Genomic DNA, 15,641 nt, shown 5'->3' on the forward strand with positions numbered 1-15,641 from the left:
TGTTAGAATTAGACTGTATTGGCACCACATCCATTTTATTTCAATAAATCTTTCCGTTTATTACATGTATTACATGTATGTATATGTAAACAGTGTAAACACAATCATGTCAACAATATTTCAACAATTCATCAACAGTCTTATCAATATGTCTTCCAATTAAAGTTCTATTCATGAAGTTTTGTTTTTTTGGCTACTGGAGCAGCATATGAATGTTCATCCCCATGTTCCTTTCTGATAGATAAGACGAACATACACATATTTGTCTAACTCAGGTGGGGGGTACTTTCTACCAGTCTTCCTTCGTTCTTGAACTTGATGAGCCATTCAGAAAGAGCTTTAGGTCACCCTCGGTTTTCCGACTTGTATTAGCATTTGGAGTTTTTTCCAAGAGAATTTCAAGTGTCCTCCTCATTAATGGTGACAAAACGTTCCATTTCTAATATTCTGTTTGCTATTTTCCTTATTTGTCTTTCGCCTATTGTCAACCCCCAGCAGACAGCAGACGGCAGCAAAACAAAGGATGTGTACACGCTAGTATGCTGTTCTCTGATTGGTTGTTTCACAGGACTCTATATTTGATCAGTATCACTGCCCTGGGCTTTGACACGGTATCATTTTGGCCTTTTCCGTATCATTCATGGGGGGTGTCTAGGGTATAGGGCCAATTAATGCTTTAGTATGTGATAATTATAGGTTATCACATGGTTTGTCTGGTATCAGGCCCCTAAGTGCCAGTATCAGCCGAGACTGAAGATACTGGCACTGGGGGGCATGATACTGGGCCTGATACCAGACAAACCATGTGATAACCTATAAGTATCGCCCAGCCCGGGTGAACAGTTAAAGTTGATTGATAGCATTTGAGTCCTTCTGACTGGACACAAGCTAGCTGCTAACTGCTAGCAGCGAGCTGATCCAGTCCCAACAGGCGTATCCCAGAATGCATAGCGGAATGTAAATGAGGCAGGTGGGCGTTTTCAGCTAAAATGTTGACTTTATTCTTCCATACGTGTTGACAGTGGAAATGAAGGTTTACATTTAAATTAATAAGTTAGGTGTGAAAAAAAGCAGTAGCCAGAAGTCCAGAATGAACTTGGGGGGGCAGGGCCATGCATGAAGTGGATAAGGGTGGAGCTAAGCGCTACACATTACAGTGGTAGTTGGCAGAAAGGGGGCGGGGCTAGCTTAAATACAGTCATACTGACGTCACAATGTACGAACCGCGCTCACCACTGCCGCCTCCGCTTTCACCCCCCCCTTTGGGTTCCCGTTTCTTGGTGACGGGGGTGGGGATGAGCGAGGGCCTTGTGGACGAGCCGGCAGCGGACGATGTGGCGGCGGCGGCCGTCGTCACGACGACGTCAGGGTTGCCACCCTTCCTGGGGCTTGGCGTGTAGTTGAAGGGGCTGACTCTGGCCGCCACGGCGCCACTGCGCTGCTGACCTCGCTGCTGCTGCTGGCGTTCGGGCGGAGGCTTGTCATCCAGGCTCTCGCAGCTCTGACGCAAGTTGAGATTGGAGGAGGAAGACGAGGAGGACGAGGGAATTTTAGAGGGGGCGGGGCTGTGGATGATGGGTGGGGCGTTGGTGGTGGTGGGAGAGCGAGCTGAGCATGAGGAAGAAGATCGCGGGTTGTTGACGGGACAGTCTTCAAGACGCACCCACACTTCCTCTGAATTGTTGGCACTGTTGATGGCGTCACCCCCGGCGCTTTTGTCCCTCCGCCATGTTCCCTTGGACCTCATGCTGGCCTCCTCCTCACTTCGCCCCTTCTCACTGGACTCTGAGGAGGCGGAGAGCACAGAGGATGAGCTTCCTGTGCGCTTCCACGTCCCCACGCGTGGCAACGAGGTGGAATGTTTGCCAACATTTGCGGTGCCGGTGCCGCCCTCGCGCTTCCAGGTGCCTGTGCGACTGAAGCGTGACGATGTGGCATCATGAGGGCGTGACGGACTTTCTGAGTGGGAGCGGGTGGTGTCTGGCCTCCTGGACGTGGGCGGCGGACTAGACGGGGACTCAACAGGTGGCGCTGTTGCCGATTCTTCCAGCTTCCTCTTGAGGGTGGGGCTTGGTGCCTCCTTGATAAAGGTTGACTGACGAACGAGCGTGGGTTTTTCAGGCTCCGCCTTCTGCTTCTTGGCCACCGTGGCACCACTGACCCTTGAAGCGGAATCGCTCTGTGGGACGCTGGCCCCGCCCCTTGCGGCCACCACGCTCTGTTTGGTGGCTTTGGAGGCATTGCCTGGAGACGTTGTGCGTGGAAGCTGGGACGGTCTTCCTACCTTCTGAGAAGAGCGTGATGGCGTGGAATCTCGGGAGGAGCTACCTCCACGCTCTGCGCCGTCACCACTTCCTGGGGCTTTAGCCATGACAGCTGCTCTGGGTTTGCTCCGCCCCCTGGCTGCGAGCTCTGCCCTGGGTTTGCCAGTGATTGGACTCCTGTAAACTTTCTTCCCGCCTCTAACAGACTTCCCCTCCTCGTCTTCCTCCTTCTTCTTTGTGTCTGACGATGGCTTCACAATCTTGGCGCCTCTCTTCAGCTCCTCCCCCTCCTCCTCAGCGGTGTTTCTGCTGGGTGGCAGGCGGAAGGGCGAACCAACAGATTTGAGTGACAGCACCGAGTCAGAGTCTGATGATGCTTGGCGGGAAAGGGAAGAGGCGGCGGCAGCGGCGGCATTGAGGCTGCTAACAATGGAGTTGGCACCTTCTTGAATTGCCTTCCAATCGAATGACTCCGAGTCCGGAGAGGCGGGGCTTCTCGGCACCTGGGAAGTTTCCTCTTGAGCCAGAAGGTCCTGGTCTGCTTTGGGAGCGGGAAGCGGTGATGCAGCAGGTGGCGCTGCAGCAACAGCAGCGGTCTTCTTCTTCTTCTTGGGCATAGCGGAGCTGATGCACTCCTGCAGCAAGTCATCCTCAGAGTCGATGCTGAGCGAGCTGAGAGACGAGTTCCTGGAGAAGCAAACGGGCGTGTCCTCCACGTGGAAGGCTTTGGGGGTGTAGCCGCAAGCCGCCACTGGCCGGGTCTTGGCCTCTGCCGGGGCTTGAGGAAGAGGCGGAGCCCTTGTGACGTCCTGATTTCCACCTTGTCGCTGGGGCGTGTTGTTGTTCTCTTGGTCGATGTCGCTCAGGGAGCTGAGGGAGGAGTTTCGGGAGAAGCAGACGGGCGTGTCCTCGATGGCAAACTTCTGCTTCTCATCCATGGCGGGCGGGTTGGCGGCAGCTTTGCTTTGAGGGAAGACAGCTGCCATCTGCTGCTTGTTCTTTTTGTCCTGCTCTTTCCTTTTCTTGTCTTCGTCCTTGTCGTCTTCATCAAAGTCCAGCGAGCTGAGCGAGTCGTTGCGAGAGAAGCAACATGGCGTGCCCTCGATGGGCGTGTAGTGATGCGGCGAGTCGAAAGCAAAGCCCGGCTTGACTTTGGCGTACGCCACACGTTGGGGCATGGGCTTCACCGGTGACGTGGGCTTCTTCTTGTGCTGCTGGGGGCTGAAGAGGGGCGGGGCTGGAGGAGGGAGAGGAGGCGGGTTGGGCGGCGTTTGGGCCGGCTCGCCATTGGAGGAGGCTCGGACGGGCTTCCTCGGTTTGGCTTTCGGCATGGCCGCGCTGATGCACTCGGCCAGAATGTCATCGCCGTTCTCGCCCTCGGGAATTCCAGCGCGCCGTGTCTGGGAAGTGGTGGGCGGAGCCAAAGGTGCGTTGGTCTCTTCGTTGGGTGGTGAATCGATGGTAAGGTCGCTGAGTGACGTGGCAGTGGAAAAATTCAGCGGCGTTCCCTCCACACAGTAGACACGAGGCACCTCCTCCACTGCCAGCAGGTCCTTCCTCTGCTGTGATTGGCTGCGAGCAGGAGGGGGGAGGAGCTTGTAGACGGGAAGCTGGCTGGGCTTGCGTGGAGCAGCTTGTGGTGGTTTCTTTGGTTTCCGTGACGATTTGGGCATGGCCATATTAATACATGCCTCCAGGATCTGCGTATCATCATCATCGTCGTCGTCGTCGGACTCCTCCCTGACGTCCTTGCCGCCCTCGTCTTCCTCCTTCACACGCGCTGCCATGAAAGGCTCGTCAAGACTGAGCGCGCTCAAACTGGAGGCGTAGGAGAAGCCATGTGGCGTGCTCTCCGTAGCGAAGTGCAGTAGAACGTCAGCGCTGCCGTCGTCTGGCTCCTTGTCGCCAGCCTTTTCCTCCTTCGTGCTCCTCGGAGGAGGAGGCAGGGCCGCCAATGGGGGTGTTTTGGCGCGGCTCGGTGGCATTGTCTGTCCGGGACTGTCGGGCAGATCGCTGGGGCTGATCACGCCGCTGGGCATGCCGCTACACGGCTCGCTGGAGCGCACAGAGCTGGCGATGGACGACGTGGAGAAGCTGTCCAGGGAGCTGACCGACGTGCAGCGACTGAACATCAGCGGTGTCTCCTGAGCGTACGGTTGCTCTGGCGGGCTTTTGGGGGTCCTGGCGCCCGATGAAGTTAGCTGATGATGATGGGGATGGTGGTGGTGCCCGTGGTGGTGGTGGTGTCCACGCCGTCCTCGTGTGGCGGGAACCTCAGATGCCGTCTGGCTCTCTACTTCTTTCTGCGGACGCATCCGCCGTTGCTGCTGCTGCTGCTCGTCCTTCTCGCCAGCGCCCAGCGTGGCGTTTGCTCCTCCACTCTTCCTCCCAGTGTCATCCGCATCCTCTTCCTCTTCCTCAGGAGACAAGGAGGACAGCGAGCTTCCTCCAGAGAAACAGATGGGCGTGTCCTCCACGCAGTAAGTCTGTGTGGACTCCTGGTTGCTCTTCGGCAACGAGCGGTTGGGGGCTTGAGAAGGTGGGCGGGGTTTACTGGCAGAGGAAGCGGGAGGTGGAGGTAGGGCGGGGTCGGCGGCATCTTGGGATTCAAACAGAGTCTTGCGTGAGACATCGGCGTATTTCAAGCTGTAGTCAATTGGCTGCTCGGACGCGGAGTCGGCGCCATAGTTGGACGTTGCCGCGACATATCGTGAGGGTGGCGGCGGCGTCATGTGGGTGTTGTTGCTTCCCGACGCGGTGCCATCACTTCTCATCCTCGCTCTGCCCGCCTGTTCGTCATCGTCCTGGGCCTCGGCCCCGCCACGGTGGCTAGGACTCTGGCGCCCTGAATTCAGCTGTTCATCCGAGTATTTGAGACTGTAGTTGATGGGCGTGTCCAGCTCGGCGCCGTCATCGTCCGCCATGTGGTTAGCGCTGCGAATCTTGAGCGCCAGGTCAGCCGGGTACTTCCTGTAAACGCAGCACCTGTTGGCGCTGCTGTCGTCCGACGAGTACAGCGGTTCCGAAGAAGGTTTTGTCTTGCCGCGGTTGCCGTAGCCGTCTGCGCTGGTCACGCTGTTCAGGCTGTCGCTGGAGGCTCGCACGTTGACCGAGAAGACCGGCCGTACATACGTTGTGTCATCGCTGCTCCGCTTTGAGCCGTCGGCGTTTTTGGGACTGGACAGCACCGGCGTGTTAGTGTAGGAGCGTGGGGCACTCACCGCTCCGCCGCTGCTGCCGTTACAGCCCCGGCCCTTCCTGTGTGCCGCCTTGGGGCTGAGATTGTCAATGTTATCGAAGGTCTCTGACAGCTGCTGAGCATCCAGCTCCTTGAACAGTGCCTTCTGTTTGCGGGCGTGCAGTGACGGAGCCCCCGCCCCCGGTGAAACCACGCTGGCGTCCTTGTAGCGAGCTGGCCGATTGGCCATCAGATTGCGCAGGGCAGCGGCGCTCCCCATGGCGATCATCTTGTGTCGGGAATGGATAAGGTTGCGCAGCATGCCCACAGCGCCCAGCTCCCACAAGGCCTCCTGGTCCTTGGCGTCGCGTGCTGACAGGTTCCAGAGCGTTCCGCAGGCGTTGGACACGATGGTCAGGCTGTGGGACTTGAGGTGCTGCAGGAGCGTGGGCAGGCAGCTGTGTTCTCGCAGGGTGTGCCTGCCAGATCACACGCAGCGTTAGCATCACAGTGCACGGAGGTCAGTGCCACATGCCTGTCGAGGGCACGCACCTGTACACCTCGTTGGTGGCGATGAGGCTGGAGACGTTCCTCAGGATGCCGCCCCCGCTCTCGATGATGGCCAACGTGTTGGTGTGGCTGCGGTGCGTCAGCGTTCCCACCAGGAAGGCCAGAGCGCCGTCCACTGAACAGATGTCCGCCTTGTTCTCCGTGCAGTGCGCCGACAGGTTCCACAGAGCGCTCAGTACAGACTTCAGCGTGGACTCCTGCCACGAGCAGAAAGAAGCGGCACATGAGCCACCTGGGGCAGCAGAGAGCCACGACAGAGAGGAAATGTGGGACTCACCTTCTGAACCTCCAGGGCGCAGCCCATCAGCGCTCGCACACTGCCCACCTCACGCAGCGTCTTTTTACTGTTCACATCCGCTCGCCATGACAAGTTCCTCAGCACACTGGCAATCACCTGAGTCGTGACGGACACGTACGTCAATGCACTGGACACCTCTCTGGCCATGGCGTCAATCAGAGAACACACCTGTTGCAGGTCTTCGCTCTCAGACTTCAGCTGGGTGACCATGGCCCGCATGCAGCCCTTCATGGAACACAGCGTGGCCTGATGGGGGGCAGAGGGGGTGCTTTAGAGACACGGACACAAGAAGAGTGAAGCATTGAAGCTCTCCACCGACCTTGTTGGCCACGTCTCCAAACGTCAGGTTGGTGAGCGCCATGCCGGCGTACCGTCGCAGTGTGACACTGTAGTGATCCCCGCTGAGACCCAACATCTCACAGTCCACCTGCAGCAGCTCCGCCACCGCCTGAAGACCACCTGACAGCCATACTCGTAGTATTAATACACCACACATCATCCACTATTGATACTCCTAGTATTAATACACCACACATCATCCACTATTGATACTCTAGAGTGGGTAAATAAATAGAATATTGATAGCCATAGTATTAATAGAGTAGATAAATAAATAAATAATAGGGTATTGATAGCCATAGTATTAATAGAGTAGATAAATAAATAGATAATAGGGTATTGATAGCCATAGTATTAATAGAGTAGATAGATAATAGGGTATTGATAGCCATAGTATTAATAGAGTAGATAAATAAATAGATAATAGGGTATTGATAGCCATAGTATTAATAGAGTAGATAAATAAATAGATAATAGGGTATTGATAGCCATAGTATTAATAGAGTAGATAGATAATAGGGTATTGATAGCCATAGTATTAATAGAGTAGATAAAAAAATAGATAATAGGGTATTGACAGCCAGAGTATTAATAGGGTAGACAAATAAATAGATAAACACTGGTGCTGGGCACCACAGGCACCGTCCTGGTTCGATTCCTGCTTGGCTCCTGCCACCAGCATATGTTCTCTGCTGGCTCTGCAGTGGTTAGCTGCATGGGATGGACAGTAGGTGGAGTACAGGACAGTGATTACTGCTCCTCAATGTGGACAAGACCATAACTGGTCATTGACTTCAGGAGGAAGGTGACTCCCATGGAAACCCCACCGTGCACGGCCAGGAGGTGGCAGTAGTGGACTAATACAAGTACTCTGGGTTCCACACGACTACTTCCTGAAGAAGCTTGACTGCAATGTGTGCGGCAAGCTTCTGGAGATCTTCTACCAGAGTCCTGTACTTTGTTGTGCTTTGTTGGGGGAGGATGGACAAACAACAGCTTATGTTCACTCAGACAGGGGCCTTGGAACAGTGAGGCCCACCAAGCGTTTGTATCCAGCCCGCCAGTTGCTTTTGAAGTATTTCAAGTTTTAACATAAAAGCTGGCAACATGACTTGCAAGTCTTATTCAGTAAAATTCCATTTCCTAGTTTGATGTGGTCTGATGTTTAATGTGCTCCTGAAAGAAGGGGCACGATAGTATGACACTTTTACAGATAAAATGAGACAAATAATTGCATATTGGTCATCCATGTATCGGCATGGTGGCTTGATGCTGCTACCACCCCAGGTAGCAGACATCATGAGGGCATTTAAGAAGTAAATAAAGTCCTGTTTGTGTGTTCCTTCGCGGCCCTTGGTGGGTAGAGATGTATAGAGAGGTGGGTTATTATGATGAATACAGTATGATATTATTGTGCCCGTTGTCAAGATACTGGATTTAAACTTGCAGTTTTGACCCACGGCTCACTGATCACTGATCACTGACGCCTAGTGGCTATTGTGGGATACTACATGGGCAATCGTGCCTTGGATTGGGATTTGGCTTCATAGAAGTCCTGTGGGTGTCCAGCTCTGGCAAAGAGGACAAGCAGCGTCTTTATGCTTGTTTGGAGCCAAGAATATATGCAAATATGTTTTACTAATGTTCAACTTGATGACACAGTTTGTGATTTTGGAGGCAGGTTGTAGCAAGAGATGACTGTATAGCATATGCTAGTCAAAAGCAAATCATGCTTCACAGAATAATGGCTGTATATTAAAAATAAGAATTGCAGCTATTAGATTAGTGATTGTAATGCGAGTGGCTCACCGAGCTCGTTCATGGCGTGTCGATGTTCCTCATCAAAGGACAGTTTCATGAGGACGCATGCGGCGGGACAGATCTGGTGGTCGACGGGCGATGGCACTGCACACAGGTAGGAGCATGCAGGTGAGACCTTATTTTGGCTGCACCAAGCACATACAAGCTCACGCCGCTCACTGGGGTTGTCTTCTTGGTCCACGCCCCTCTCATGGTTCTCCTGCCAAGTCCAGCAGGCCTCGCAGTAATGACGCACTTGCTCCAGCAGGTGGAGCACTCGGATCTCCCGCCGCCCCCTTTTATCATCCGGCTGACTGTGGACGATATTGTGCAGCGCCGCGGATGCTCGTGCGCGAGCCTCTTTGCTGCCGCGGGAGCTACCTTGGCAATGGCAACAAGAGGAAGTGAGCAGGTAGCTTCCTGTGACCAAGGCCATGATGCTTACCTAGCAACAGCGAGTCCTTGTCGTTGCCATGCAGGAGCTGTATGAGCAATGGAAGACAGCCCGACTGGCGCATGGCGATACACGAGTCCTGAGAGCTGGACATGGCAAGCAGTGTGCGGGACATATCGTCTTTGTCATGAGTCCCCAGCATGGACAGAAGGCTGTACACCATCTCCACCTGCAGGGACACGCACCTTATTGAAAACCTGACACCCTCCAATTGGACACAAGCAGCTAACATACGGAGCGAGGGGACTGTTAGCAGGCAGAAGTCCTCACCTTCGTTCCTAAGTGGCTGGTGATTCGCCGAGGCACAGAGTAGGGCGTCTCATTGGCCGGCTCGTGGTCCAAGCGTGTGCTGGTGTTCTGCTGCAGACAAACAAGACACTGGCATTGGTCGGGTGGCTGTACCATGGCGGTCCATTTCTCTTTAAACCACGGGTGACTCACCTGAGCATCTCCCAAGACACCACCATCATTGGAGCCCTGTGACGTCTCCACCTGGACACAAACAATGGATCAGTACCAGCCACCTGGGGCATCAGCTGGCGGGGGCCACGCTACCTGGAGTCGAGCTCCCAGTTTCTGGATGTCTTTCTCAATCTGGTGAATACGCGACGTGCGAGCCTGCAAACAGACAAGCGGAATGAGGCCGTGGCCGGTGGCGCCAACGTGTCACAGACACGGACACGAGTCCAACCTCAGCTCTCCTCTCCATGTCCTGACGGGAGCCCAACTGCTCCTCCATGGCCGAGTGGATCTGACGAGCCTCAAACTCCAGCTGACGACGACTCATGTCCGTCTGCAGCGTGAACTGACAACGCACACACACACACACACACACACACAATGAGTATGACTATACAATGAATATAAAATGACAATGAATATATGTCCACTTGAGCCCAACCCATATATCGAGGGGGGGGATTAATCGGGCCTATGATCACATATCACAGATTAATCAAAATTGGTGAAAATGGTGCAGATTTATTAACTTTTTTTCTGTTGCTCCCTTTCACTCTCTGAGCCGCTCCACCCCGCAGACACAAGAGGTGCAGCCAAGCTAAGTCCATTTTTACTCCATGTAAGATGTGGCTTGTAAAACAATATAACATGACACTTAAGGGAGAATATTAGGGCATTTAACGTCGCATCTCTCAAAAGATGGATGCAGCTGTTCATTCCCACGTCCGCAATTATCTGAGACTATTACAGCGTTTTTGAAGTCTAGTAACGTGATGTGATGTTTTGATTATTTCTTCAGCCCCCCTACTTCACTAAGTAGTAAATATGACTCACTGATATTAGTAAGATGTCTTCATGAATAATACTTTCAAGCCAATGCAGCCAGTGCCTTTACAGTTTACAGTCTTTCCTTGGTATCAGTGTGTATACAGTTCTTACATTGACAGTGTTAATAACTTCCAGATTTGTATTTGCCATCTGTTTCTTTGCATTATTAATTCATTTTTGGCTATTATACATATTTATGTTCATGTACAGTATTATATCCTGGTTATGCTAACGCTGTTATTTCATATATGGGCCCATCAGCCGATATTTCAGATATGTTTTTTTTCCCAGTCCCAAATATCGGTGGGGCTCCAATGCCCACTATGGCTGCACACACCACTTGGCTTGTGTACACCAAGATGTGATGAATTAGCCAATGAGACAGCTCGTGTTGTGCGAGACAGCCATGATGCATTCTTTTCAGCCAAGGAGGTCTGTGGTCCTCCCATGAAGAAGAAGAGAAAGACTACTGGATGTTTGTTTTTAGCAGAAGAATGAGCAGTCTAGTAATCTTGCCAAGAAATAAGGTGTTGAGAAAGAAGTTACATTTTCAGTCAGTGGGAGGCTGTCAATCCTCTTGGTCAGATTCAGCAGTTGGGCGTAGTACCATCCCTTTTCCTTCTCTTCCTTCTCCAGCTCAGCCAATAGCAGAGCTCTGTCAGCAGCCACAGCCAATCACAGAGCAGGTCAATTAGCATTGGTACAATAGGGTGATGCAGTAGCATTGGTGACATCCTGCTGCTAGAGCACTACCTCTCCTTCTCCAGCTCCTCCAGGCAGCGCTCGTGGCTGTCTCTGGATGCACACAGCAGCCCTCTCCTGGGAACCAGCACAGCAGAACCAGCAGAACTAGCAGAACCTCCGGCCGCTCCACCAGAAGAGGCCGAGCTGGAAGAGGAGGAGGGCAGCACAGGAGGCCTCTGCCTGGCCATAAAACCTGCAGAGTCCAGGCTCATCTCTGCAGAAGAGTGAATGTTAGATACTAGCCTGTGTGTGTGTGTGTGTGTGGTCTTCACCTTTCAGTCTCACTATGAGCTCCAGCTGAGAGCCAGACGCCTCCCCAGACTCTTCTTCTATGGTGCCCTGTAGCTGTTTCAGGACTTCCTGTTCAGGAGGGAGAGGAAGGTGACTTCCTGTGTCAGGGTGAAGATTTACCAACATCCTCTTCATCACCACTGGTGGGGGTAAGGTTTAGCAGTCAATGCTTTCCAAGATGTCATGCTGATGTGCAGCACGGCCTTCAACCTCAATCACACGGGGGCGGAGGGACAAAGATCAAAGCCTGCTTTAGGTTGGGTAGGTTCCAGTAAACCATCATCAAAACACTTATACTATACTCATCTCTATTGTTAACACTTAAACTTCATACACGCCTCTATTGTTAACACTTATATACACATCTCTATTGTTAATACTTACATATACGTCTCTATTGTTAACACTTACATACACGTCTTACATATGGATATGGCTGATGTGGTTATGTAGAAATGTAATTGCTGATGAGAGTGAGGTTGTGTGCTGTGCTGGAGGAGATATCTAACCAACCTTCATGTTGGACGCCTCTGTCTCCAGTTTGCTCAGGTGATTGGAGTTGTCCTGCAGCTCCTGTCGTAGGTTGGAGTTCTCCATCTTCAGCACCTCCACCTGCCTCAGTAGTTGGTCGTACGATGCCGCCGCCATGTTGGACCGCTGGCGTATGACCTGGGGACGGTAGACTTCTTCAATTGAAAACATCAGGACGCATGACAGGGGGAGGAAATAAAAAGATTTGAACGCGTACACTGCTGCCACAACCCCTCCAGCAAGCCACAGAGATTATCTCCCTGCTGGCATTTATCTCCATCTTCCTTTCTAAATAGCTGCTAAGTTCTGAATAGATTTGGATGACATTTTCACGACTGGGAAATGGGAAACTGGTGACATTTTGGGGCTGATCCAGATCCAGGTTTTTTTCCCCAAGGATTCTTTGATGGCCATTTGTGCATATATCTCCCTGTTAAATGCTCACAGCGCTGGGAAACAAAACATAGGACCACTTTCCAACTGGATGCACACCATATGACAGACTGATCCAGACCTGAATATCTACAACTAGAGGAGACAGGATTTACCATCACCATACTGGTAGATAGAAGACTACCTGTGGTATCACCATACTGGTAGACAGAAGACTACCTGTGGTATCACCATACTGGTAGACAGAAGCCTAACTGTGACATGAATGATGTTGCCAAATGGGAGGGGAATCTTAACATTATAGACGTGTATATAAGTGTTAACAATAGAGACATGTGTATAAGCGTTAACAATAGAGACGGGTATGAATTCTAAGCGTTAACAATAGAGACGGGTATGAATTCTAAGCGTTAACAATAGAGACGGGTATGAATTCTAAGCGTTAACAATAGAGACGGGTATGAATTCTAAGCGTTAACAATAGAGACGGGTATGAATTCTAAGCGTTAACAATAGAGACGGGTATGAATTCTAAGCGTTAACAATAGAGACGGGTATGAATTCTAAGCGTTAACAATAGAGACGGGTATGAATTCTAAGCGTTAACAATAGAGACGGGTATGAAGTCTAAGCGTTAACAATAGAGACGGGTATGAAGTCTAAGCGTTAACAATAGAGACGGGTATATACGTGTTAACAATAGAGACGGGTATATACGTGTTAACAATAGAGACGGGTATATACGTGTTAACAATAGAGACGGGTATATACGTGTTAACAATAGAGACGGGTATATACGTGTTAACAATAGAGACGGGTATATACGTGTTAACAATAGAGACGGGTATATACGTGTTAACAATAGAGACGGGTATATACGTGTTAACAATAGAGACGGGTATATACGTGTTAACAATAGAGACGGGTATATACGTGTTAACAATAGAGACGGGTATATACGTGTTAACAATAGAGACGGGTATATACGTGTTAACAATAGAGACGGGTATATACGTGTTAACAATAGAGACGGGTATATACGTGTTAACAATAGAGACGGGTATATACGTGTTAACAATAGAGACGGGTATATAAGTGTTAACAATAGGGACGGGTATATAAGTGTTAACAATAGGGACGGGTATATAAGTGTTAACAATAGGGACGGGTATATAAGTGTTAACAATAGGGACGGGTATATAAGTGTTAACAATAGGGACGGGTATATAAGTGTTAACAATAGGGACGGGTATATAAGTGTTAACAATAGGGACGGGTATATAAGTGTTAACAATAGGGACGGGTATATAAGTGTTAACAATAGGGACGGGTATATAAGTGTTAACAATAGGGACGGGTATATAAGTGTTAACAATAGAGACGGGAATGAAGTGTAAGTGTTAACAACAGAGACGGGTATGAAGTCTTAGTGTTAATAATACAGACGGGTATGAAGTCCAAGTGTATTATTGCCATTGGCTGGTAGAAAAAGAAAAAGAAGGAAAAGCAAGATGGATGTGAAACAGGAAAGACGTTAACAGGAAACATGAAGGTTAGTGCAAAAGGAGATGGTGTACTACACACTACTGATGCACTAACCAATAGTATTGGTACTATCAGCAATATGATAAACTCGTACGAGTACACATTATTGATGCAGTAACCAATAGTACTAGTGTACTATCAGCGATATGACAGGTAGAGTTGTACTACACAGTACCGACACAGTAACCAATAGTACTCTTGTACCATCAGCCATACGACCGGTAGAGTTGTACTATATAGTACTAGTACTTGGTACATATTTTCATCAGAGCAAGGTGAAATAGCTTATTCTCCTTTTCATCTCCACCACCATCATCATCCTCTCCATCCTTCATTAGTGGTCGGCCATTTTCTCACCCACCCCCCACCCCACCCTTCTTGCTCCTCCATGGCTTCCTGAGTCTCAGAGAACATTTGGAGCGGAGAGAGATGGCCGCCGAGAAGACAATGGCAGGAGGCCACCTCTTCCTCCATCGCCACCTCCCCCGCTTCCTCCTCCTCACCCATCCTCCCGCCATGCGCTGGAGAACAAAGACACGCACACAGACGCAGGAACGCCGGGAGAGAAGAATAAAGACAGAAAATGGCAGCTCACCCCATCGCTGTCGCCTCCATCACCTCCTCTGCTCTGTCTGACAGAAGCATCAGCTGGGCCGCACGCCGGCCAATCAGGACACCCGCTCACTGGAGGGAAGGAGGGGCTTCCCCCCACCACTTCTCCCAGCATGCTTTGCCTGAGCTGCAGCAGCAGACTGTTACTGATATCTGACATCTTATTGTTGTTGCATGTTGCCAGAGGCCAGGCTGACGTGATCCATGATAGCGACTCATCCTCCACGTTATTCCACTTCCATCTATCAGGAACACAAGCTCACTTCCTTTCCGTCTGCCACCATCCTCGTGAATGACCAACACCACCTAGCACCCCCAACCCTGCATATACATACACAGTATACACCATCAGTGTTGCTGCCCATGCTGCACCCTGCTGTAATCTGCTGTAATCCTGTACAACTGTAAATATATTTGCACCCTCAATATAACCCTAATACTATAGTACTATATCATTATTTGCTTCTTATGAACTTCACCTCTAATTGACATCCATCATATGATGCTCTATTCTAATAGCACAGAAATATTTAGTAGACAATAAAAGATGTATGTATGCATGTATGGTAACATGTAGCATATATTCAACACTATATTAAATATCTTACCAAACAGAGGAAGAGAAAGTCCAAAGACCGTTAGGCTCCATGCAGGGACGTGGAAGCAAGAGAAGTGTTATTTGTGATTAATGCGAAGGAACGTAAAAAGTCTCAGTTCTGATGCTAACCGCTGGCTAGCTAACTGCAATCTGCCACTGGGCCACTCAAGGCCAAAAACACAATACTTGTCTACTAAACAAACTTTTAGTTCCACATTTAGTTCCAAGTGGAAGCAACGGGACTACACGGTCTGGCTCTCCGAACCCACAAGAACGCCAACAGTCCGACCAAAACAAACACTTAGCTGGCAGCTATGCTAACCAGCAATGGAGCTTTTTACCTCGTCTCTTTTAGAAAAGCATCAGAGTCCTCCTCACTTGTGACACGTCGGCGACCGAAGCAAAAAGAACAAAACCGAGCGAAGCAGCAGCGACATTTCACGTCGTTCTTCTTCTCCAAACGAGGCCAATTCAACTTCCAACTAACAACTTTTAACTCGGCAAACGCTCCGCCATCTTGTTGCTCCGTGCGTGGACGCGTGCGCGGAGCGAGAGGAAAAAATTAATACAATGACTCAACTACTTTCCATTATATATTTGCACTATTTAAGTACCCTGCGTTATAGACTTGTACTATTTAAGTACTTGTTATATAATCGTATTGTTTCATGACTTCATATGCATTTGAAATACGTATTTCATTTCTGGAAATACCGGTACAGTATAGTATTTAAGTA

The 15,641-nt window shown here is 50.4% G+C and overlaps 1 protein-coding gene across 3 annotated transcripts; it reads right to left on the reverse strand.

Annotated features, from left to right (window-relative positions):
• Positions 1-22: 22 nt before the first annotated feature.
• Positions 23-15,452, reverse strand: apc (APC regulator of WNT signaling pathway). Of its 3 annotated transcripts, none has more exons than XM_078798795.1 (17): positions 15,246-15,452; positions 11,739-11,894; positions 11,207-11,294; positions 10,944-11,148; positions 10,737-10,845; positions 9,595-9,708; positions 9,459-9,521; positions 9,345-9,395; positions 9,174-9,263; positions 8,895-9,072; positions 8,630-8,830; positions 8,459-8,554; positions 6,630-6,769; positions 6,479-6,556; positions 6,290-6,406; positions 5,995-6,209; positions 23-5,921 (listed from the first exon to the last, which is right to left on the reverse strand). In XM_078798795.1, the coding sequence occupies exons 2-17, from the start codon at positions 11,871-11,873 to the stop codon at positions 1,199-1,201; spliced, it is 6,603 nt and encodes a 2,200-aa protein (XP_078654921.1). In that variant the 5' UTR covers positions 11,874-11,894; positions 15,246-15,452; the 3' UTR covers positions 23-1,198. The 3 variants fall into 3 exon arrangements, with proteins under 3 accessions (XP_078654921.1, XP_057912793.2, XP_078654920.1); XM_058056810.2 differs by lacking the exon at positions 15,246-15,452 and adding an exon at positions 14,290-14,606 and having other exon boundaries at positions 9,174-9,260; XM_078798794.1 differs by lacking the exon at positions 15,246-15,452 and adding an exon at positions 14,290-14,606.
• Between the last annotated feature and the right edge of the window lie 189 nt (positions 15,453-15,641).

The sequence above is a fragment of the Doryrhamphus excisus genome, linkage group LG19 (assembly GCF_037039965.1).
Source record: "Doryrhamphus excisus strain RoL-2023G ecotype Guam linkage group LG19, RoL_Dexc_Guam_v1.1, whole genome shotgun sequence".
Lineage (NCBI taxonomy): Eukaryota > Metazoa > Chordata > Actinopteri > Syngnathiformes > Syngnathidae > Doryrhamphus > Doryrhamphus excisus.

Coding starts and splice junctions, on each gene's coding strand:
- apc (XM_078798794.1), bottom strand. CDS start 14,466: ATGTCAGATATCAGTAACAGTCTGCTGCTGCAGCTCAGGCAAAGCATG. Junction 6,557..6,629: donor TTGGAGACGTGGCCAACAAG/GTCGGTGGAGAG, acceptor GCCCCCCATCAG/GCCACGCTGTGTTCCATGAA. Junction 6,210..6,289: donor GCGCCCTGGAGGTTCAGAAG/GTGAGTCCCACA, acceptor TGCTCGTGGCAG/GAGTCCACGCTGAAGTCTGT.